The sequence below is a fragment of the Castanea sativa genome, chromosome 6 (assembly GCF_040712315.1).
Source record: "Castanea sativa cultivar Marrone di Chiusa Pesio chromosome 6, ASM4071231v1".
Lineage (NCBI taxonomy): Eukaryota > Viridiplantae > Streptophyta > Magnoliopsida > Fagales > Fagaceae > Castanea > Castanea sativa.
The window spans coordinates 8,821,500-8,847,452 of NC_134018.1; the positions used below are offsets into that span (position 1 = coordinate 8,821,500).

The window sequence follows — 25,953 nt, forward strand, 5'->3', positions numbered from 1 at the left end:
GTTGTTACCCTTATTTATGTTGGGCTTTGTGGATCCTAGTTATGTTTGATCCAGATTATGACCTGATTTGAAATAATATTGTGCGCTGGATAGAAAAACTATAGTTTTGCAAATTAGGTTTTTATGTTGTTTTTTAGAGTGAAAATTGTACTGCTGCATCTTATATTTTTCCTTGAGAATAATGAAATTTTTACAACTCCATGCACGTAGGTAAATTGTTGAACCATGTAAATATTGTCTTGTACGATTGTTTTTCTTTGTTGCATATTTTTCTTTATGTTTCAATTTCACATATCTGAGAATTTCGTAAATATTCCCTTTCAATTTGGTAATCAAATTAATAAGAACTTTTGTATGTGAGAAATGACCAAAGATAACTTTAGAAAATTGTTGTATTTTAATGCTTGGACCCATATAATTCAATTGATGATTTGTTGTTATGGCCGTCATTAGTAGCAAAAGTAGCCGGTAGTTGCTTCTTTTTTTCTTTTTTGAGCAAAGTAGCAAGTAGGTACTCATAGAATAAGAGTTGTATTGCACAACTATATAAACAAGTCATTTAATATACAAATATATGATGGAGGATTGTGAAAATTTTCATTTTTGTATTAGGTAATAAGTCACTTGTATTTGGACAGTATTCCATATTTCTCTCTCTCTACCCTCCTACTGCCTCATGGCTTCCATACCAGTTCTGCTCTTACTGCTTGTTTTCCTACTTCCCCTTCATGCAAGCCCTCAATCAAACCAATCCAACTCCAATATGATACTTATAGGTTCCTCCCTTAGCCCCAATGAAAACCATACTTCATGGGGCTCACCTTCTGGCTTTTTTACATTTGGTTTCTACCCTTAAGAAAATGACTTTGCAATTAGAATATGGCTGGTTAATCAAACTGAGAAGACCATCATCTGGACTGCAAATCGAGGTGACCCACCTATTTCTTCTGAAAACTCACTTAGTGTAAAAAACACTTGTGAATGTTTAGACCCCCAAATACAAATTTTCCAAAGCAAGCTTATATTCAAACAATATATGTGCAGAATATGAAATATAAGCAATACACAAATTATCAAACTACTCTAAACCATGAATTAATCACAACGAGCAAAGATTAAAAGCTAAGAGTAAGGAAAAGAGAGATGCAAACACAATATAACACCGGTACGTGTTATCGAAGAGAAAACCGAAGAACTCGGCGAAAAACCTCTCCGCCGCCCTCCAAGCGGTATATGATCCACTAGAAAATCAGTTGGGATACACGAATAGCAATAGACCTTCCAAGCCTAATCTACCCAATGCATCTAAGCCCTCCAAGCTTCTTGCTCCAACAAGTTTACGTCGAACCGTGTCTTCTCTAGCTTTCCAAATCCCACAATTAGCCCATTGCATCAACCAATATGAAATGGTTCTCTCTTGAACTGCTTCCCAAACACCAAGAACCTTCTCACTATTCTGAATTTGGTGAGGTAAGGATTTGGTTTATAATCCTCTCATGGATATGAAAATGGAGAGGGTGAGAGTAGAGGAATTTGGAGAATCAAATGTATAAGATTATGGTAAATTAATCTTGTTTTTCTCTAGGGTTTTTTTTTCTCAAAATTCTCTCTGGAAGCTCTCTACATTTCGTGGGTATAAAGGTATCTATAGTAGGGTATGAGATGGAATGTGAAAAGTCACTTTTCAACAAAACATGGTGTACTGGCGAGTCTCTCGCGACTAGAATGAGTCACGAGTTCCAGTCGCCAGTTACCAGACTAGGCCAAACTGTACTTTTTATCCTATAGTCACTACAAGAAAACTGGCCTATTGCGGCGGGTACTAAAAACGCCGCTATAAGTCGCCTATTGCGGCACGTTTTTGGCCCGCCACAATATACCAGAACTATTGCGAACTATTGCGGCGGGCCATATATTGCGGCGAACTACAGCGGTGGGCCAATGACCCGCCGTAATAGGGGACCTATAGTGGCCTTCAACTTAGATATAGCGGCGGGCCAATGACCCGCCGCAATAGGCCTTAAATTGCCCCAACCTAGCCCTAAATTTTCCCTCGGGTTTTTTTTCCCTTTTCATTTTTAACGCCTTATGGTTTTTACCCACACACACACACACACTCTCTCTCTCTCTCTCTCTCTGAAGAAATCTCTTCACTCTCATCTCTACCACTACCCACAGCCACAACCGCCGCCACCACAGCCACCACCACCCAACCCCCAAACACCAAATCACAAGCAAAAACAAACCATTGTAAACCCACAGTCACCACTAGCCAACCCAACCCACAATCACCACTAGCCACCATCACCCACCCACCTTCCACCACCGTAAACCCCAACCCAAAATCAACCCACCACTAGCCACCACCACTACAAAACAAGGACCAAATCACAAAACCCAACCATCACAAATCACCAATTAAAAAACAAAAACCCAGCCACCAAATCCCCAAATCACAAAACAACCACCACCAAATTCAGCCACCACAAAATTTCACCCACCACCAAATTCGATCCACCACCAAACTGTGACCCACGACTCAAACCCATCATGACCAAGTGACCCACAGTGACCGCCGAAGCACTGTGACTCGCACCCATGGGAAATCGGTGAGATAGAGAGAGGGACGAGCAAGAGAAGGCATGTCTCGATCTGACGGTTCGCCGCTTCGAGCGAATCGGCGATGTCAACCATCGTGAACTTAGCGGAGGAGGCGAAGCTTGCGAGAGAAGGCGTCGTGAAGGCTCGCAGCCAAGCTGTTCTCAGTATTTACAAGTCTCTCGTTGCTGGTTTATATATGCCCATGGATTTATTAAATCGATTTGATGCTTGATCACACTGTTTTGTTTTTATTATTGAAATGTTGCGAAATTTTCTTGTATATATATATGAAGAATACATTGATGAAATTTGAATGGGATGCGATGGTGATATGAGTGTAGGTGGCTCGGCAGCTAATTCTGGCGGGGCATGATGTGCACATGGTGATTGGTGCTCCTTATTTTGTTTTCACCTCTGAGATTCAGTCCCCTCGCCTCTTCATTCGCAAGGTCACTTAACCACTTTCTGTTTGTTTCCCTAGAAAATTCTCTATATATATGAAGTTTCTGTTCTAGATTTCTTACTAGGCATTAAACTGTGTAATGCTGGTGAAGTTTTAACGAAAAATGATTTTCTCTATTTTTTATTTTTGTGGTTTGATTATGAAATTTGATAATATGGAATTGCCTCTTATATCATTTAAGGAAAAAAATTTTTGATTTAAAACCTGTTATAAATATATATCAGAACAATTACGTGTAAAAATTGTGAAGATTCAAATGCTTATGTGGTAGATTTTTTTGAGATTGACTAAAAGTCAAATGTCTTTGGTTTTATATTTATTGATTATAGATTATATATGAGAGGAGTGGCCACACTTTATAATAGTTACATGTTGGTGTTTGGAAATTCAGTTGGTGTTTGGAAATTCAGGTGATGTTAGATTGTGGAGCAGTTCAAGCAAATGCTTAGCTTTGAGGATTGTCAGTTCCATCTTCTTCTTCTTCTTCTTCTTCAATTATATGAATTTTCTTTTTACTTTTAACCGAAGCGGAAACGAAAAATTGCTGTTTGGTTGCTGAGAAAAAGAAAATTTAACATTGAATATATATATATATATATATATATATATATATATATATATATATATATATATTCTCCTAAAGTGGATATATAAGATTTTGATTGGTTATTGATTGAGAATGATGGAATAAGAAAGAAATGAAAAAAAAAAGTAATTTTATTTGGATATTGTATTCTGTAATTTATATAAACAACTATAAGTAATGGACTCATTGCTTCAAGACTTGAAATTTATATGTGTTTGTGATATTTTCTGGTGTTTCTAATGGAGATTGTTCACATGATGTTTTAGAAAATGTGTATTGGGCACTGGAATTTGAATAATGTGATCTATAGGTTTGATGTTTTTAGAATATGATTCTTTTACGCAGAAAACTTTGTCCATAGTTTAACTCTGCCAAGGACCTTAAATTTCCATAACAGATGACGGCCAGAAAAACTCTGTTTCCTCCATAACTCTGGTATCGCTAATTTTGGCCAATGAGCTCTAGCTCAACTAACCCCTCCTCCCCCATGCAAGTGTTAGGTAGAGGGAGAGGTAGTTGGTTCAAGGCCCATTGTGTGTGTGTGTAACTTTTCTCTCTATTTATATATTAAAAAAAAAATCACTAACTTTGAACTTATAGTGGAAATATTTCAGATTTTTCCTATTAGCATAGCTGATTGATGCCTGCAAGGCCATGCTGTGAATTTCTTTCTCATTTGCGTTTAATGGTACTACCATTTTCATTTTATATTGATTGAAAAGTTTCATGTCAATGCAGGTCACGCACAGCTGTTGCTCCATTGGAAAGGTTGAAGATATTGCTACAGGTTGGTTTGTATTCAATTAATATTTTTCCCTTCTCTCAATCACAATTGAATACTTCATACTTGTTAATATATGCAGAGACACCCCAACTAGTATATCAAAATTCATGACATGTTAATTACAGGTCCATTCGGGAGAGTATAAAAGCAAAACAAAACCAAAAAGAAAACAAAGAAACAGAGACCGAACGAAAGAGGCCAAGAGGATGAATAAAAAGGTTTTTGTCTTCCTCCTTAACCATTATTCTTGACTTCTTGAACAGCAAGTGTTAAAAGGTTTTTCTGTTTGAATAAAAATATTGTTTAATTTTTTTTATTTAAATTTTTTTTGGCTGTTCGATAATATCACCAGAGTCTGGAATCTTGTAGGTGTAATGTGTCTATTGTGGTTATTGTATTAAAAAGCTTGTTCATCATGCAGTATCCTTGGGCAATGTGCAATTATCATGTTTGATGTTACTGCTTGGCTGACATACAAGAATGTTCCAACATGGCACAGGGATCTTTGCAGGTATGTTTAAAAATACCAACTTTTCACCTGTTAGTTGTAAGTTTGGAATTTTATGAGTTTTAATTAAATTTCAGTTTTTATATTGCCTGCATTTTTTGTCTATTGTATCAAAAATGCTTAAATCCTTGTAATTTGTATTCAAAGGGCTATTATTATTTTGTGTTGGTGATTGTACCTCTTTTTTCTTCATTCTTGTTTTGGCCTTTTTTGGGGGTTTACAATTTATATCTCTGAAAATGTGTAGCTCAATGTTTGTCCTTTACAGCCCTAATGGCTGCGAACTTCATTTGTTTTTTGCTTTTCTTGTTGGGTTATTTACTTTTTCTCTAGTGGTTGTCAATGTGACTATTAGATTATGTAGTATAAGTGTCGCTGTGGCTTATGCTCTTATTTAACAAAAGTTAGTTGTAGTGCCATTAGATTCCCATGACTAGGACAATATGCTTCCTTTTTTAAAACAGATATGCCATTATTTCTGTAAGTTGTTAATGGTTTCACTTGGAGAATCTAAGCACAGTTTTTTGTTATTTTTAATTTTGGATTAAATTTATTATTATTTGTGTTAGTTTTGAGTAAAGATCTTCAAAGTTCAAAGTGATTGAAATTTATTGTTTTTGTTCAGGTCCATGAACTAGATGAATTATCCATTTGTTAGTGTTATTGAGAAAAACAATACCAAAAAATCATCCACTTCGTCTTCTCCTGCTGCTGTTATCTCCTCTTCACATCATCACTTCGGCAGAGAGGTGAGTTTCTTTTTCTCTATCTTTCTTTTTTTTATAAATCATGGTTTAGGATCAACATGGTAGGTTTGATTCTTATGGGTATGCAGGAAAAGTACTGTAGGGTTTTTTTTTTTTTTTTTGATGAATAGGTTATTGCAGGAAGCCTTTTGATTAAAGAACATCATTTCCTATATTAATACCTTTTTTGTTGCACCGCCTTTATTTCCAACTATTCCTCAACACACAGAGATACAAATATAAATATTTGGCGTGTACTACTTTGCCATCAATTTAAGTAACAAAACCCCCATTATTTTAAGTAAACAAATCCCTCAATTTCTTTCTCTTTCTCTCTCAGTTTCAGAGCTCAATCTCTTTCTTTCACCTTCTGATTCTTCTCTCTCTCTCTCTCTCACATTTTGATGCTTCTTGGTTTTCGCTTATGGAATAAGTGGAAAAACTGAATGAGATTTGGTGCAAAAAAATGTTGTTACAGAGGCCACTAGATATGCAACCAGTAAACTAGCATGGCATCAGAGTTGGGCTTGGAAAAAAAAAATTAAAATTTTATATGCATGTTTTCTCTTGCCCCCTTCCCCATTTTAAAAAAAAAAAAGTCCTATTTTCTGTATAGCAATAATTATTTTAAATTTTATAAATTCATAACTCAAGTTTTATAAATTTTATAAATTCAAGTTTCCTAGTTTTTCTCTTTTCTATTTTTTTGGTTCTCTATTTTGAATGATTGGCTATGACTATATATTTGATGATATCTCACTTTAGTGAGTTGGTTTTACTCTTAGCCTGTTTTACATTCTTGCAGGTTCGTCATCTTGACACATCTGAAAAGAGTGAGCTTCACAAGTTACAACAATTGAAAGATGAACAAGGTTAGGCTTATTCTCATTAGTAACTTGTCGGTTAGCATTTACATGCAATAGGCTGTTAGGCCCATCAATTGTTTAGTATTTATTTAGATAATTTTTTGTTATGCACGTATTTGTGCCTTTTGCTGCTAATTGAGCTAGATGAATCTAAAAGATTGCAAAACTTATATGTGTCTTTCTCCTAATGTGTATAGGAGAATTGTCTAGCAATGATGAGAAAAAATATAAAGCACTGAAGCGGGCAACTGAAAGGGACATTTCTCAAAGTTGAGGTCATCATCTGTTGCACATGTGTTGGTGCTAGAGATCCTCGATTGGCAAATCTTAGGTTCCATCAAGTTGAAATGCATCTAACATGTGGAAGTTTGTCCAGGATTCACTAGTTTAAAAGCTTACTCTTTTAACTTTTTGTTTTTTGTTTTGCTGCTATTGGTATACTGCATTTGGATCATTCCTAGTGGTTTTATTTTTTTCGATTTTTCTATTCACTGATTTTTTTGGAATGTTTTTCTAAAAAGTTATCTTCTTTTTATATGATCTGTCTACAATGTTGAACTTTTAACTTGCTATTCCACTGAGAAATTACCAACAGTTTTGACAATCAAATGAAATTGATAAAATTATATGCATGTTTGGCATTACTTTAGGAAGAGAGTTCTAATTATAGAGTTTTAGTAGTTTGTAATATAGAATTTTAACTGAGAAGCTCTTTAGCTTTTTTGGCTTTTGAGTGTTTGACAAATTGCATTAAACAATGCTTTAAGGTGGTAGATTTGTAAAGCTTGATTAGTGAATTATAGAGTTTTTTCCCTAAAAGCTTCAAATTTTAGCTTCCTAATCACGAAGGTTGATGTAGTTGAGCTTTAAACTAGTTTTCTATTAGAGAGAGTTTGGGAATTGGGATAAGCGTAGGTCTTAGTTTTTTTTCTGAAATACATTGAAAATGCTACTGCTATTAGTTGTATGCATAATTTATAGGCTTTTAATATATTTCATTCTTCTTTATTTAGGTTTTTTTTTTTTTTTTTAAAATGCTGAATAAGCTTGAATTCTTAATTATTTTATTCTTTACTAATAATTTGAGTTTGAAATTTATGGAGTGGAGTGTATATGAAGCTAACCAAACCATGATATGACTTACAGTTAAAGAGCTTAAAAATCCCTTCATGAACAGGATGTTCAAACCCAAAATTCTTTTTTTCTTTTTTATAGTATGTTGGAACTCCGAGAAATGTCAATGGCGCCCTCTCAGGTGTTTTTGTTGTAGTCTAACTAGGCCTTCTTCGACGACCGAAAAAGATAAAAACCCAAAGTCTGGGGCTGCACCTAAAACAAATAGAAGTTTTCTCTTCTCTTGAATTGCTGCACAGCCTCCTCCACATAGCCCCTATCAAGTAATTTGCTCACTCTCACATTTTGCTACTCTACACCTCACATAACAAAGCTGCTTCTAATATATATACTAGATTAAGAGGAAACCAAAGTTAGCAATATTGAGAAATTGTTCACACCATGTAGAGAAAATAGGTGTGTTATTAGAGCATTAGCATCCAGGTTTGTAAAACTCCGGAAATTCTATTTTACCCAAACAACAAAAAACATGCTATATCCGGGTTGCTACACCTAAAACAATTTATAATCTTGCTAAACTCTTACTTGTAGAGTTTATTGTAGCAACTTCTACTTCTTTTTTTATTGGTCTCTCTCTCTGCATTGGCTTGGAGATCGGTATTTGTGGTGTAAATTTTCTTAGTTCATGCAAAATTTTGGCTTGTCAACCTTAAAAATCACCTAGATCTGTCTGTGTAAAGTTATGTATATATGCTCCATTTTCTATTTTAACTAAAGTAACTGTGTAAATTACACGGTTGCATTGTATTTGCATTTTTTATTCATTCTTTGCATTTCTTGAGAAGGAAGGAAAAGAATGGAGGATGGCTGTAAAGTATGAAGAGAGAAACATAATTAAAATATATATATATATATATTTTAAGAATAAAAAATTTGATACGGTTTTATTGAAAAATAATATATATATATATATATATAAATAAAGTAGGTTCTTAGGTTAAATTACACACAAATATTTGAGGATGAGCTAAAGTCAGGCTTTCTTGGCAATGTTTAATGTTAAGGACATGCATATTTAATGCTAGCGTGAATAACAATTCAACTTGTCAAACATTAAATACTTGCCATGCTTTACTCATTCATATGAGTACTATTCTATTTGCCTATAGTACCTTTTCAAGTAGAATTCCATAATAAAAAATAAAAAAGACAAAAAAATCTACAATCCAAGTTGACTGAGAGTTTCCTAGCCATATAAGACAAATTCATCTTTTAATAAGTTGGGTTAATATTCCTATATGATGCCAAATCAATGTGCAATTGATGCACTCTATTCAAGCCCATTTTCTAAAAAGTTTTTAAGCATGTATGACTGCAATGGCAAAGGAAGAAAAAGGAACCCATATAGCCGTATCAATTGAGCTGATTTTTAGGTGGGTGTATTTCAGATTGGGCTGGTGGAAGTGAAGGTCCGAATCTGATTTTTAGGTGGCTGGTTAGTAAATTTATATTGGGCCTCACTTGGGTTGCTTATGTGATTGAGGGTTTTGATTCAGATTGGGCTTAGGCTACAAAATCTAATGGCTTTTGAGAAATTTTTGGGGTGTGAAGAGTGTTTGGACTAGGATTTAAATGAGGGCTAGTGCCTAGTGTAATGGATTAAGCCTAAGGGATTTTGAGTTGGACCTCAAGGTCTAAAGAACCGGGTTTCCTCATTGGGTCGAGCAAACTCGACCCATACTCCTATTTCTTTAACCAATCTCACCCATGCACCCACCCTATTCTAAAACATCTCCCCCTCTCTATTTGAAAAATTAAAACTCTCTCTCTAAGCCAAGCCCAAATGGTGTTCTCTCCCCTCTTTTCGATGTGGGAGTGTGTATTTGGCAGATGGGTATGTATTTTTTGTGCCATCTGCAAACAAAACTTCATCAAAATGATTGTTTGACGTAAAATAACTAATTTTAAATGTTAAAATGAGATTGACTTATCTTGTTAATTTTTTGTAAACAAAATTCTCAAGAATAAACCAAACTTTTATGTTTTAATATTGCTAAGGATCTTGTGAAATTCCTAATATGCATTTTATTATATATTATCTTTTGGATGCTATTAATGAGATTATAAGTAATTTCATTCAATGAGATTATGCTGTAATTTCATACCAAGTTCTTTTTTTTATTTTTTTATTTATCATTTTGGTGCAAATATACTAGCTGCTACGGGTGCTAGGGCTGCCACTTCCATCACAACAAATCCAGTGTGGGCTATTAAGACTAGACTCCAGGTAAGTTAGGTGTGGTTCTGTTTGTAATTTTTTGTCTTCTTTCAATAAAATTATATATATATATATATATATATATATTATTCTATTTGCACTCAAGAGTTTGTAGTTGAAGCTGTTTTATATTTCATCTTGCACAACACGAACTTGTGTGTTGTTTCTAGATATGCTTCCTTTGTGACTCACTCTTAACTGAATTGCTTTGAAGTGAGTCTTGTTTGAAAATTAACTTAGGTTTATATATATTCTTTTCTTGTTGGCAGATTGCAAAAAGAAGAGGCACTATAAGTTCGTGTGATCAAAGCAAGTGAAGTTGGTGAAAGACTTAAGGTATTCTCTCTCTCTCTCTCTCTCTCTCTCTCTCTCTCTCTCTCTCTGTTTGTGGTGGGTTGTTGAATTGGGGCAAGCAGGTGGCTTGCATGGAGTAATAAGGTGGTTTTAGTTGATATTGGGAGTCTTGTTGTTTTGTGTAATATTGGATGATTGTTGTTGAGTTGTTCTTATTTGATTAATTCATTTTAAGGGCTTCTCTCTATCTTTTTCACACATGTGGAACACTAAAATGGAATTGCATATTTAAAGAGATGTCCATTCCTAAAGAATATTGCTAGTAATGATGTTATAGTTACCAAATGTATTGATAACTTCTCTATGCATTTAAATTCATTGTTTGATTAGAAACATAGCTAAAAGTGAATGATTAAAGATGATTTGTTTCTCAAATTAAGGTGAAATTGTGTAAATGGAATGTGTGTTAACTCTTGGTTTGTGTTTTCATGAAATCACATTATAGGTATTTCTTGTAAACCACGTTATAGCAATGGATAAGAGTTGGATGAAACTTACCAATAGAAGGTCGCGAGAATATTTAGATGGAGTCCAACAGTTTCTGAATTTTGCATCTAACCATGCAAACCCAGATGGAACGATTTCATGTCCGTGTAAAAAATGCGTGCATACAAATTCGTTGCCTATAGATGTTGTACACATTCACTTAGTGTCAAATGGGATTTGTAGGGGTTATATCCCTTGGATTTTTAATGGGGAATCATCGTCTGCAAAGGCTTCTACTGAAACTCCTAATAGTCATGTCCAAGAAAACCCGATAGGGTATGCCGATCTTCATGACATGTTGCATAACATGTTCCCCATACAAGATATGGCATCTGCGCCAACGGAAGAAGTCCCTAGTGTGCACCAACCCACAGAAGGTCCTGCAGAAGGTCCTAATGAAGATGCACTTCAGTTTATGAAATTGCTTGAAGATGCTAATCAACCTTGTTATAAAGGTTGTAAGCATTTTAGCAAATTGTCAGTCATTGTGCATTTGTACCACTTGAAGTGTCTTAATGATTGGACCAACAAATCATTTACCATGTTGCTGCAATTTTTGCTTGACTTTCTTCCTTCAAATGCTAAGTTGCCAAAAGATTGTTATGAGGCTAAGAAGATTATTAAGGATCTGGGCTTGAGCTATTAGAAGATTCATGCTTGTCCTAAAGATTGTATTTTATATTGGAAGGACAATGCGAATCTTAAAGCTTGTCCAAACTGTAACCTTTCAAGATGGGAAAGTAATGAGTCTAAAGGTCAACAAAGTACTAATGCTTCCTCCAAAAGAAGAAAAAAGAAAGCTGCAAAGATCCTACGGTGGTTCCCCTTAAAACCGAGATTGAAGCGACTATTTGTCTCCTGAAACAACCAATCATATGAAGTGGCATGCCAATGGTCATGTGAATGACAGGTTAATGAGGCATCCTGCTGATTCTGAAACTTGGAAATCATTTGACTCTAAGTACATAGAGTTCTCATCCGAGCCTCGTAATGTAAGGCTTGGATTAGCAGCTGATGGATTCAATCCGTATGAAAATATGAGTACTACTCATAGTACATGGCCTGTCATTTTGATCCCATACAATCTCCATCCATGGATATGCATGAAAAGGTCTTTTTTCATGCTATCCTTATTGATTCCCGGTCCAACCTCACCCGGGAACGATATAGATGTGTACTTACAACCCCTAGTAGAAGAACTGAAGGAGTTATGGGATGTTGGAGTAGAAAAGTTTGATGTGTCTTCCAAAAAATCATTCCAAATGCATGCTGCATTATTGTGAACCATAAATGATTTTCCTGCATATGGTGATATCTCGGGTTGGAGTACCAAAGGGAGACTTGCATGTCCCTCTTGTAACTATGATAATCAGTCTCGTTGGTTAAGATATGGAAGGAAATTTAGTTACATTGGACACAGGCGATTCTTGGATAGAGATCATAAATTTCGTAAGCAAAAAAAATCATTTGATGGACATGATGATATGAGACCAGCTCCTATTACAGTACTCGGAGGGGAAATCATGTTACAAATGGATGTTGTAGCCGAACATGTGTTTGGGAAGAAAAAAGTTAATTTGACCAATAAAAGAAAAAGAGGGGAGGAGGCCTTAACTGTGTGGAAGAAGAGAAGTATATTTTTCACCTTGCCTTATTAGGAGGACCATGTGTTGCGTCACAATCTTGACGTGATGTATATTGAAAAGAATGTAGTGGATAATATAATTGGCACATTGTTGAATTTGGATGGCAGGACAAAGGATAACTTGAAGGCACGCCAAGACTTAAAGGATATGGGTATAAGAAGTGGACTTCACTTGGAAAAGGTTGGGAATGATCAGACACGTATGCCACATGCTTGCTACCATATGAATGCTACTGAAAAGGATGGGTTTTTGCAAGTTTTGAAAGATGTAAGAGTGCCAGATGGATATTCTTCAAACATCTCACGTTGCGTTAAACTGAAAGAACGCAAGATTAGTGGGATGAAGAGCCATGATAATCACATCTTAATGCAGCAGCTTTTTCCGATAGCAATACGTGGATCTTTGCCCCCTGAAGTGAGTAGGAGTTTAATTGACTTATCTTGTTTCTTTAGGGAGATATGTTCCAAAGTACTAAATGTGGAGGAACTTGAGACTTTTGAGAAGAGAATTGCAGTGACATTGTGTGAGTTGGAAAGGATATTCCCTCCCTCTTTCTTTATAGTGATGGTACATCTAGTCATGCATTTGGCTAGCGAAGCCAAAGTTGCTGGCCCAGTTCATTACCGTTGGATGTATCCCATAAAGAGGTAACACATATATTAACTTGATCTATTTGGTTTTGTTTAACTTACCAATTTCCCACTGTTGATCTTGGGTTTTCCAATAGGTACTTGTCAAGACTTAAGTCTTATGTGCATAATAAAACTTATCCAGAAGGCTCCATTGCAAAAGGGTATATAGCAGAGGAATGCTTAACATTCTGCTCACGCTATTTTAAATCTGTTGAAACTGCATTCAATCGGCCTGTAAGGAATGTTGAGGAATCCATGGGTGCAGTGGTGAGCATTACACTAGATTCAAATTCATGGATCCAGGCACATCGTTATGTGCTATTCAATTGTGAAGAAATCACTCTATTTCACGAGCAAGTGATATGTCCTTACGTGGTTATTAACGGCATTCCAATACAATACTCTAGATTAACACTAACATGTTTGTCTACACAGTGTACAGATAGCGGAGATCAAGGCCGGTTTTCCTTTTCATGTGACTAATGATGTTATTCAAAAGCAGCACATAGAGGAATTCTGACCTTGGTTTAGGGAATATGTAAGTAAAGCATATATATATATATATATATATATATATATATATATATTGTTGTATTTTTGGTTGTAACACTTTAGATATCATACTTATAATAAAAGTCTTCCTCTATAATAGGTGATGTCAATGGATGCCTCTAAGTCTCTGATAAAGTTAGATGGTTTGCTCGATATCCAAATAATGAAGCAAAACGGTTCAAACGTTATGTCATAAATGGTTTGAAGTTTCGCACTAAAGATTTTGAGACAACTAGGAAAACTCAAAATAATGGAGTTTGTGTTGTTACGGAAGGTGGTGCTACTTATTATGGTGTACTAATCGATATTATTGAGTTGAACTACTCTGACAAGTATCGATATGTATTATTTAAATGTCAATGGGCTGACGTTATTAGTGGGAGAGGATTCAAAAAAGATGACTTTGGCTTTCCTCTTGTCAATTTTTCAAGATTGATACACAAGGGCGATCGATTGATTGATGAACCTTATGTATTAGCATCTCAAACTTTGCAAGTGTTTTACGTGGAGGATGTGAGACATAAAGACTGGATGGTGGTGGTCCAAACAAAACCTAGGGAGGTGTTTGATGTTGGTATTAAAGCTATAGATGATGAGGAAGAAGTGGATACATATATGGAGAATGTCCCTTATAATGTAACTACTGATGATGCATGTGATGATGCAAATGACAACCATGCTTGGGCTCGAGTTGATGAAGAAGGAACCATTTATGATACACCGTTGATTAGTGAGGATAAATTGCTTGAAGAAGACTTTATTGATGATGAAGAGCTTAGTGATGATATTTATGAGTCCAATGATGATGGGTCTAGTGATGATGAGTCTAGTCGTGATGACTCTAGTTAATACTATTGGGTATGAGTCTATGAAACCTTATCTTATTTTGGATATTTTAATGGTGTAATTGTTTGCTTTAGTTTCCCTTCTATGTTCTCTAATGTGATTGTTAGAAGCTGAAATTTGTGGTCTTGTGTTAGCAATTTGAAAGGTTCAAGATATTATGGTCAATTGGATGCCTATTAATGTCTTCTAACATGTATACTATACTATATGCTGCTGAAATAATAGTGATATTTGGGGCTTTCATTGAAAATATTGTATTTGTGTTGTTTAAGGGTAGTCTTATATAGATTTGCTCTATGAGAAGTTTTACTTGTACTATTACTTGTCATTGTGCTTATATACTTGTTTATTTCAGACTTTGACACTTGAAATGGGAAGGCGAAAGACAAATCTACGCATGCGTTCTAAGAGTTTAACATTGGAAAGAGCTGCTTCACAAGATGTGGATGAAGTGGGGGACCAAGAAACGCATGAAGCTTCTATACAAGGTATGAGCTTTTTACTCAATAGTTTACCATTCATACACAAGGTATGGGCATGTAAGTTGTGAACCCTTATATTAAATTTTATGAAACAAATGGGCTTTTGCATGGTTCAATTTTTTAATTGAACCAAAGTTTTTAATTGGTCATAAGCAAAGTAATGACCACTTGTTTAATTGAATACTTAGACTCATCCTATTAGATGGTTTTCATGCTTTGTTGTTTGACATTGGTTGATATTGTCTCCTTCAAAATTTAGATGTGCAACCAGCTGTACGTGTCACTCGCGGGCCAAGCAAGTACTTGGATGTTTGGGATCTTCCTGCTGACGAAGAAATTGAGTTGTCACTAAATAGTTTGCATCAGCTGATTGATGATGGGGCGAGGACTTTCACTGGTTTCTTGGGTACAATTGCACGGAAACCACACATGTGCCCGATTAGATATCTTAATTGGCGTGTTGTAGAGGTATTAAAGAAGTTATAATACTTGTAATTATGATATTTTGTACTAAGTTTTGCATAAGTAATTTAGCATGAACACATTTGTAATTTGATAACTCAACTATTTGATTATAGCGTAAATACAGTGTCCTTGTTAATCCTATTGCATATGCGGCTTTGAAGACATTTACCTTGCAAAAAATTGAGAAGGCTTGGAGGGATCATAAGTCTAGGATGAAGAAACAACATTATATACCTCATTCAAGAAACAAAACACGGGTAAAGAACAACCCACCCAAGGGATGCATACCACAAGATTGGGATATACTTGTCGATTATTGGTATACTGATGATGCAGTGGTATGTTTGTTTTCTCTCTCTTTTCCATCATGGATCATACCAAAAGGAGAATGATTATTGAGAAATTAAGAGAATACATATTGGATTGCTTTCAGATAGTATTTGTTAGTTTTATGTGGGTTTTTTGTGAAACTGGTATATATGAGAAGTTGTGTTTCATATTTCATATTTGTTTAATTTGGTAGAAGTCTTGGAAATGGTAAATGCTAGTTTGTCTTAAGGTTCAAAAACAAAGGCAAGTGTGTGGTGTTTAATGTTTTGATGTCCATTATATTGATGCAAGTGAAGCTTTTATTATCAAATTGTTACTCTTTATCATCATGTAGTTTCTCTCATTCTTTTACTTTTGTTTCCAATAGATACCAAATGATATTTCATAGGTTTGGCTTTAGCTAAAGGTGGCTTTAGATCCTTAAAGCATACTGTATATAAACATGTAATTTTGTTGAATGTAGATAGAGTCAGAGAAGAATAAGGACCGTCGTTCTAAACAGGATGAGTTACATACTGCTGGCTCTTGTAGCTATGCTGTGCATGCTGCAAAAAAGGTAATAAGTATTATAACGCTTTTTAAATGATTTTGACTTCTCCTAAAGTTTGTGGAACTTTGTTTCATCATTACATAAATATGTTGTTCATAATGTAGGCAAAAATGGATGGACAACTTGTAGAGCGTGCAGTATTATATCAAATACTACATACTCGTAAAGATGGAACTGTAGTTAATCCTGTAGTGAAAGCAAAAATGGTGAGTAATTTCTCCATTGTAGATGGGGGTAACGAAATAGGAATTCAAGAAACAATATTGTATATAGAAACAATACTACCACTTGTGTAACTTTTTTGAAATCCCATGTCCCATCCTATATATATATATATGTGTGTGTGTGTGTGTGTGTGTGTGTGTATGTTGTGGGGTCATTTTAACAATATGATTTCTAACTTTTTTTTGTTTTGTTCAAACCCACATATCAGGACAAAATGAAGGAATTGTTGGAGATGTCTTCGAATCAATTGTAGTCATCTGACACGAGTGGTAGTATTGCATGGTCACCAGATGATGTCTTTGCCAAAGTGATGGGTAAGGAGCGTAAAGGTCGTATTCGTGGGGTGGGATTTGGTCCAAGCCCAAGTGGTCGAAGTAGCAAGAGTGCTCTCACGGACATTGAAATACACTCAAGTCAAGCAAGGGACAATGAAGTTGCACAACTGAAGGCTTCCTTGGCTACTATGGAGGAGAAACTAGTGGGTTTTGATGAAATAAAGCAAAGACTTAGTCAATTCGAAGAAATGGGGCAAAGAATGGAGCAAAGAATGGCTCGAATGCTTCAACAAATACAACAAATTTCTCCTCAATGCAATCAGGTATATTAACAAAGACTTAGTCAATGTTTTGAAGACATTTTTATTTTAGAAAGAATAAAAATGCATTTTTTTAGAAAGAGTACAAAATTGAACTTGAAAGTTTAGTTGTAAGATAAATATTAAAAAAAAAAATTTAAGCAACACCTGTTGAAAATGCAATATTGACTAGCAGGATAACATTTTCTTGTCATTTTATTCCATTTATACGCATTTATTGAGTAACCATACTTTGTATGAAGAATACAAATATTTGCTCTTGAGAAAACAACTATGGTTGGAAGGCAATTTGGAGGGCAAAATTTCCTACAATGATAATCATCATAGTTTTAATTTGGTCCCAAAAATAAATTCTAGACTCCATCATTGTCTGTGTATTCATTCATCTCATGTACTGTGTAACCATTATATTAAAACTTTGAACTTAGCTTAATGTAGGTCCAAACACATTATTTTATCCAGATTAGACATCAAATATATGCAAAGGCCATCATGCCTTATGGCAGAGGTCACTAGTTTAAATCTACCCTTTACCCTCCCCTGAGCCTAAATATATAAAAGTAATTTCTAAAACTTTTACATGGGCAATTCAGTGAGAGCCCAAACATTTGCTCGGAACCTTTTTGTGAGTTGGTTGCAGGTAGAAACGTATTATGGATCCACAAAGTCACAACATTTTTTTTTTCTCAATGCCATATCATATATATACACAAGTTTAGGATGTAATAGAGAGATGTAATAGACATTTTTTGCCTTGGTAATATTTTCTTGTCATTCTATTCTATTTATACGCACTAATTGAGTAACCATACTTTGTATGTAGGATGTTCCTTCGGCCGAACATTCTCCAACTCTGCCAAAATCGTCAGCCGCATCCTATCAACCAACCAGCTTATAAGTTTTATCTTGGTGTTCGAGAACTTTTTGTGAACAAAGAACTATGGAAGAACAACCGCATTCTTTGCAAGTGTTGGAAGATATTTTTTAAACACTTTGGAACTTTGATTATAGTATTAGCTTAATTTGAACGGTTGTTTTACTCAAAAGACCACATCTTTTTTTGTTAATTTTATGATGGTGGTTATAGACAATGTTATGTATTTGATAATATATTTCTATGCTAATATTACGTTAGTTTGGAGATATTTGTGGTGTTGTTAATTAATTACATTTGTGGTATTGTGTTAGTAGAGCTAAAACTACTATAGGTTCTTTGTAACAGGTCTGAACAATATATTTGATGCAAAACAGGTTCTTTGTAACAGGTTGAACAACAATATATTTGATGTAAACAATGGTTTTGAAGCCCACTGGAAAAAAAAAAAAAAGAACCTATAGCAGCGGTCAAAAAGCGTCGCAATAGGTTCACATTTTATGTATTAAATGAAACCCTATAGCGGCGCTTATAGCCCGCCGCTATAGGTTAAACATATAGCGGCGGTCTCACCTGTCGCTAAAAGTCCCATACTCCGTTTTACTTGCCAGCTTATAGCGGCGCTTTGTGCTCGCCGCTAAAGGTGAACACAATAGCGGCGGGCACGACCCGCCGCTAAAAGTCATATGACATGAATTGGAACATTGTATAGCGGCGGTTTTATGCCCGCCGCAATAGACTAAAACCGCCGCTAAAAAGCGTATCTACAGCAGCGGGTTTTTGTACCGTCGCAATAGAGATACAGCGTCGCGACAAGGCTGGCGGGTAGAACCGCCGCAATAGCCCCCACCGCAATAGGTGAAATGTATCTATAGCAGTGGTTTTGGCCAGCCGCAATAGGCCAATTTTCTTGTAGTGAGTGATCCAGCTGTCCAACTCTTCATCTTTCTACATGCTTCACACTTGTGCTCCATTTTGGTGAGTCACCACTCACGAGTCAGTCGTGAGTCAATCATGAGTCACCTTCTTGTTGCACACTCTTAATCAAATCTTCACACTCTCTCACACACAATCCTTACATTATTTCCACCTAAATACATGGTTTCTAAATACTGAATTACAAGCAAATTTGGCATAGAATAAAGCCAACACATAGTTGAAAAATTCAACTTTTCATCTTCCAATGCTACACTAGACTTAACTATAGTTGGTAAGCTGCTGCTTCAAACTGGGAAAGGCAGAGAAAAATTCATTGCTAATGTGTCTGAACCTGCAACTACAGCTGCTATGCATGATTCTGGCAATTTTGTGCTCTACGGAAATGATTCCCATACTATCTGAGAAAGCTTTGATTTTTCAATTGACAACATACTAGGAGGTCAGAGTCTCTTTGATGGCGATGAATTGGTTTCAAGTGTGTCTATATCAGACCACTCGAGTGGACATTATTTACTTTCTATGCAGATGGATGAAAACCTTGTTGCGTACCCTATAAATAGCTTGGATGACAGGAATGATGCATATTGGGCCTCTGGTACTTATAATGAAGGTCCTGGTGTACAACTCAAACTCACTCGTTTAGGTGTTCTATTCCTTCACTATGGTTTATTGGAAAAGAAACTCATTTTGGCAAAAAGCTCATATCCGAACAAGAATGGAACTACTACTATCCACCGTTTAACACTTGATGAAGATGGGATCTTCAGATTGTATTTACACCAATTTAAGAGTGACAATAGCTCAGTGTGAAGTCAGAGGTTTCTGTGGATTCAACAGTTACTGCTCAAGCAGGGACAGCAAAGCTGAATGTAAATGTTATCCTGGATTCAATTTCATCAACGATAGCAATAAGTTCCTGGGCTGCCACAAGAAATTCAATGAAGATGATTGCATACGCGCTGCGCAGTAAAGATCCAGCTGTACTATACAATGTCACTTCTTTACAGAATTTGTGGTGGAGTGATTTCCCTTATTCAGTTATGCCAATGGATAAGGAAGATTGTGGCACATCTTGCCTGGAAGACTGTAATTGTGGAGCAGTATTGTATACGGGTGATTATTGCAGCAAATATAAGCTTCCGCTTAGATATGGTAGAATAGATGCAAGCAAATCAACTACAGCTTTCTTCAAGGTGATTAGTAAAAGTACAAATATTTCAGACCATCCCCATCAAGCTGGGGAGTCATTATTGGAAGCAAGAGAAGTCCGATTTTGATTCTTTCTATAATTTTGGGCTCAGTTTCATGCTTGTGTCTTGTTTTGGCAACCTCTAGCTTCTTTGTGTACAGGCACAAACTTCACAGGTACACAAACTGTTAGAAAACAGGAACTTGGGATTAGCTAAAGAGTTTACTCTTCAGTCTTTTTCTTACAACGAGCTTGAGAGTGCTATGGATGGCTTCAAGGAAGAGTTAGGTAGGGGCTCATTTGGAACAGTTTATGTAAAAATCTGAGAGAAATCTAAATAGAATTGAGAGGATTTCATTAATTGAAAGAGAAATTACAGGAATGGAATGAATAAATCAAATACATAGACTACCTTGTTTATATACACAGTAAACGTATAACTAACTTCTAAAAAGGCGCCAAAAGCAGTTATTTGAAAACTCTAGAAAATGTACATGTGTCAATCTTGAGCAGCAAACTCCTAGATTCACGGAACTAACTTCTTCAATGCTCTTGGATGAAGAACTCATGATGTGGCATTGCTTCAATCAATTCCAGAACTTCTGTGCCAATCAAGGCGTGCTCTAATGCAAGCTTCGTGGCCTGATCAATGCACTTCTCATCAGTAAGTGCTGCACTGCCTGCTACCCTCGTGGCTTGGTTAGTGCTTCTTGCAGCAGCAACTGCTGCACTGCCTACTACTCTTGTGGCTTGGTTAGTGCATCTCCTATCAGCAGCTGCTGCATCACCTGCTACCTCTGTGGCTTGGTTTATGCAGCTCTGCTCTGGAATGTTGCTTGCAGTTTTAACAGTTTATAAAGGGGATATATCTAAGGGTGGCAAAACAATTGCTGTTAAGAGACTTGAGAAAGCCATGGAAGAAGGGGAGCAGGAATTTCGGGCTGAAATTACTGCAATTGGTCGAACTCATCATAGAAACTTGGTTCAAGTGATTGGTTTTTGTATTGAGGGCCCCAGGAAGCTTCTAGTTTATAACTATATGAAGAATGGCTCACTTACAGATCTTATCTTTAAGGCTGAGAGGCCACTGACTTGGAAAGAAAGAATAAGAATTGCACTAGATGTAGCAAGAGGGCTTCTCTATCTGCATGAAGAGAGTGAAATCCATATCATCCACTGCAATATAAAGCCTCAAAACATATTCATTGATGATAATTGGACTGCAAAGATTTCTGATTTTGGGTTTGCAAAACTTCTATTGCCAAATCAATCAAAAGCCACAATGGGTGCAGAAGGGACAATTGGATATTTAGCGCCTAAATGGGAAAAGAATTCCTTGATATCATTAAAAGCTGATATATACAGCTTTGGAGTTGTGCTTTTGGAGATTGTTTGTTGTAGAAAAAGTATAGAAGTAAACGTTTCAACCGCAGATGAGATATTGCTTTCCAATTGGGTATATAATTGATTTTTTGCGGGAGAGTTGGACCAGCTTGTGGAAGATGAAAATGTAGACTACAGGACATTGGAAAGAATGGTGAAGGTGGGCTTCTAGTGTATTCAAGAAGATCCAGCTTTGCGCCCCTCAATAAAGAATGTAATCTTGATGTTGGAGGGGACCATAGATATTCCAGTCCGCTCATCGCCAGTTCTTTCCCTTGTTGTTTCATGATATGTATGGTGTAATCTAGTTGATGTATCCTAGGGACGTATTCAAGATATCTTTGTTTTTGTGACACTGACAATAATTGGTTTACATTACATTATTCATGTAAGATTTACATTACATAGATTTGCATAAAAATATACAATATTATACACATTTGTTTATTCTACCATATATATATCTTACATGAATAGTACAATGTAAACTAATAATTTTCCTTCGTAACCCTATGTGGTTTTTTTTTAATTTTAATTTTAATTTTTTAATTTTATTTTTTTTTAATGTATGGAGCCATTTTATCTTGAACAAAACAGTCAAGTTGACGTATCTATCAACATTGTTGTAACTAATAGGGGGGGTGTGACCTGTTAATTGGCTCCTTTATCTTTTTGTATTCTACGTACTTCTATATCTTTCTTTAGGAAAAAAACAAAAAACAAAACAAAAGTGAAGTGAAGTGAAGTGATAAAATAAATTGTCTTTCATGTGTGACTGTTTCATTCTAAAGGAAGACTTCAATCCAAGCCAGCATAGAAATTTTTTACAGCATCCATTCTAAAGGAAGACTTCACGACTTTTTTGTGTCTCTCTATTTAAGTCTCACCTACTAGTTAAAAGACAAAAATACTAGTATAATGTTTCTTTCAGTCCCTCCCATGGCTTCCACATTTATCATTTTTATTGTCCTGTCCATAACCTTTGCAGGTGGAAGAGCTCAACCAAAGCAATCTAGCCTAATAAACTTGGGCACTTCACTTACCTACCCTACTTCATGGCTTTCTCCTTCGAGCCAATTTGCATTTGGATTCTATCAGCAAGGCAGAGGCTTTGCGGTTGGAATTTGGTTCGTCGGTAAAGACAACACAACAATTGTGTGGACAGCAAATCGTGACGATCCACAGGTCACCTCGAAGTCAATGCTGGATTTTATCAGGGATGGTAAAATTCTGTTAAGAACAGAGCAAGGACAGAAACAACTCATTTTTACTAGTACAAATAGACCCTGTTTCATACGCTGCCATGCTTGATACTGGAAATTTTGTTCTCTATGACAAGGATTCCAAGATCATCTGGCAGAGTTTTGATTATCCTACTGATACCATTTTAGGAGGTCTGACTCTATTCACTGGAGGGCAACTGTTCTCTAGTTTAACTCAAAGTGATCACTCAACCGGACAGTTGCATCTCAAGATGCAGCCTGATGGAAACCTCGTTTTATACCTAGTAACCAGTGAAGACACTCCAGCAGATGCCTATTGGTACACCAGTACTTTTGGGAATGGTTTCTGTTAGAAATCAACACTAACTCTCTTGTCTCTAGAAATTTCTAAAGTTCCACTCAATTTGCTTCTCTTCGAAATTCTCTAAAAACTTCTAGAACTTCTCACACAATATCTCTCTCTAGAAACTTCTCTCTAATTCCAGAAATTTCTCTCTTGTTCTCTTTCCGGAATTCTCTCCAAGGTAGTTCTCATATTTTCTCTAGAAGCTTCCTTGAATTAGAGAATTATAGTCACATGTTTATAGAATAGTCTAGAAGGTTGGAGAATGGCATTAATCTAATGCCAATAAAAAGAAGATGCTAGAAGCTTCAAGTTGGTTCCCTAACCAACATACACCTAGTATAAATAGATGTAGAGGTGTGTGAAGTAAAGTGTAAGGTGAAGAAGTGGAGTGAGAGACTCCTAGGGAAGGTGAAGTAGTAGTGTGAGAGACTCCTAGAGGTGTGAAGTGAGTGAGGGTCATAAAGCACTAAGTGAGAGGTGTGAAATTGTATGTAAGGTCAAGTGTGAGGTGAAGTAGATAGGTGTCTAGAGAGTTGGTATGTGTCTTGTAAAAGCATTAGTGCTTGTAAAGTGTTGTAATTCAAAATGTCAAGTTCTTAATAAAAGCTCTCTTGTTCAGTCATTTGTTCAGCAATCTAGTGTCAAAACTTTCGCTAACTCAACAGTTTCAAGTTTAACCTTTATCTTAATGATGCAGGCCGTTTAATGATCATGAATGACACCAATCTAGAATCCTTCCATACCATTTATCCAGATTCAAACTCATAATCATCCGGCATCAACTTCAACAACAACAATGACAATACCATTTATCGTGAAACTCTTGATGTTGATGGAGTTTTTCGATTGTATTCTCACACCTACCATGAGAATGGCAACTACCATGTATCTCGTTTGTGGTCAGCATTAAGCAGTTCATGCGTGACAAACGGTTTTTGTGGCTTCAATAGCTTTTGTACGCAAGAAAACAACCAAAGCGACTGTCGTTGCCTTCCTGGGCATGATTTTGTAGACCCTAATCAAAGGTCTCTCGGCTGTCAGAGAAACTTCTCAGAAGCAGGGTGTAGAGGTGGGAAAGAAAATGTAGCCTCTTATAACATCAGCACTATGAAGCATATAACTTGGGGAGACACTCCTTATTTTGCTGCATCAACGTCAAGGGAAGAATGCAGTTGGTCATGTTTGGAAGACTGCAATTGTGGGGCGGCACCCTTCAGCAGTAATTATTGCCAGAAACAAAAGCTTCCAGTGAGATATGTTAGAAGAGACAAAGGAGGGTACACCGCGTTCTTGAAGATTGGGCATAAGGGATTCTTGAAGGGGGGTCTATTCCAAAAAATCCACCCGCTAAGATCACAAGGAAAATAGCGATGGTACAAATTGTTCTTGTAACTTTTAGGTTTTACTGTTTTGTCATGTGTTGCTCTCGCAATCTTTAACCGTATTGTTTTCAAAATTTGAGTTTTAACTTACAGAAGGCTGTTAAAGAATGGAAATTTGGGCTTTCCCGATGAGGTAACTGAAGAAATTCTTGATATTATGAATCCCAGACAGAAGCAAGATTAACACAGAGAAAGTAAGAAGAAAGATCAGTGAAGAAAACGAGAGAGAGAGTGAGAAAGAGAGAGAAAATTTCTATGAATGAGAAAAATATATTTCTTAACCTTACAACTGATCAACAGCACACTATTTATACATTCACTCTACCACTCTAAACTGAACAATAATTAGATCCAAACCATGCAGATCAAGCCCGTAAATCATGGAAACAGACACAGCTAAATAACGAACTTTCACGCCAACACTAACTGAAACTTGAATTGAGTGAACGACATCGTTTTGCAGCGCGTCCTGTACTTTGGCTCTGTGTTATTCAAAACGGTGCGTTGCGTTAAATGAAACGATGCGTTTCACAACACTAATCTAGCTTCACCGTTTTGTTTGTCCTGTGCTATCGTTTTGATCATCCCTGAACTCCAGCTTCTTCAAATTGCTTGTGTCTTCAACAGTAACCTTAAGGTTGTTTACGACGTACATCGAGCTCAAAAGAGCAACAAATGGTTTTAAGGAGGAGTTGGGTAGAGGTTCTTTTGGAGCGGTTTACAAAGGTGCTCTAAACAAAGGTAAAAAACTTGTTGCAGTGAAAAGACTAGAGAAATTAGTTGAAGAAGGTGAAAGAGAGTTCCGCGCAGAGATGCGAGCAATTGGAAGAACCCATCATAGAAACTTGGTTTGATTGCTGGGTTTTTGTGCTGGGGAGTCTAAAAAGGCTTCTAGTTCATGAATATATGAGCAATGGCTCCCTTGCTGATCTTCTGTTTAAGGCCATATGGCGTCCAGATTGGCATGAGAGATTAAGAATCGCATTGGATGTTGCAAGAGGTATTCTCTATCTACATGAAGAGTGTGAGGCGCCTATCATTCATTGTGATATAAAACCTCAGAATATTTTGATGGATGATTGTTGGACTGCTAAAATCTCTGACTTTGGGCTAGCGAAGTTCTTAATGCCAGATCAAACAAGGACCTTCATAGGGGCTATAGTGACAAGAGGGTATGTGGCACCAGAATGGCATAAGAACATTCCTATATCGGTGAAGGCAGATGTTTACAGTTATGGAACAGTGCTCTTAGAAATTGTATGTTGCAGAAAGAATATAGATGTTAACGCGTCCACAGCAGAGGAGATTGTCCTTTCTTCCTGGGTCTATAAGTGCTTCGCTGCTAGACAGTTAAATAAGCTTGTGATTGGTGAAGAAGTAGATAAGATGAGCTTCGAGAAAATGGTTAAGTTGGGACTGTGGTGCATTCAAGACGAACCAGCTCTTCGTCCCCCTATGAAGAGTGTTGTCTTGATGTTAGAAGGTATTACTGAAATTCCGGTTCCACCAAGTCCAACTACTCCCTCTGTGTAAACAATTTCCCGTGTG

At 36.3% G+C, this 25,953-nt stretch overlaps 1 protein-coding gene, 1 long non-coding RNA gene and 2 pseudogenes across 2 annotated transcripts; all 4 read left to right on the forward strand.

Annotated features, from left to right (window-relative positions):
- The first annotated feature begins 676 nt into the window (after positions 1-676).
- Positions 677-21,743, forward strand: LOC142637840 (G-type lectin S-receptor-like serine/threonine-protein kinase LECRK1; annotated as a pseudogene).
- Positions 9,852-14,944, forward strand: LOC142637842 (uncharacterized). The gene is made up of 3 exons (XR_012844911.1): positions 9,852-9,915; positions 10,176-10,242; positions 14,778-14,944. It is a non-coding gene; the product is annotated as an uncharacterized LOC142637842 (long non-coding RNA).
- LOC142637841 (uncharacterized) lies at positions 15,570-17,023 on the forward strand. The gene is made up of 4 exons (XM_075811796.1): positions 15,570-15,707; positions 16,163-16,255; positions 16,354-16,455; positions 16,683-17,023. Exons 1-4 carry the CDS (start codon positions 15,582-15,584, stop codon positions 16,725-16,727), a joined length of 366 nt encoding a protein of 121 aa, XP_075667911.1. The 5' UTR covers positions 15,570-15,581; the 3' UTR covers positions 16,728-17,023.
- Positions 21,744-22,372: 629 nt separating the features above from the next.
- Positions 22,373-25,938, forward strand: LOC142639389 (G-type lectin S-receptor-like serine/threonine-protein kinase LECRK2; annotated as a pseudogene).
- The last annotated feature ends 15 nt before the right edge of the window (positions 25,939-25,953 follow it).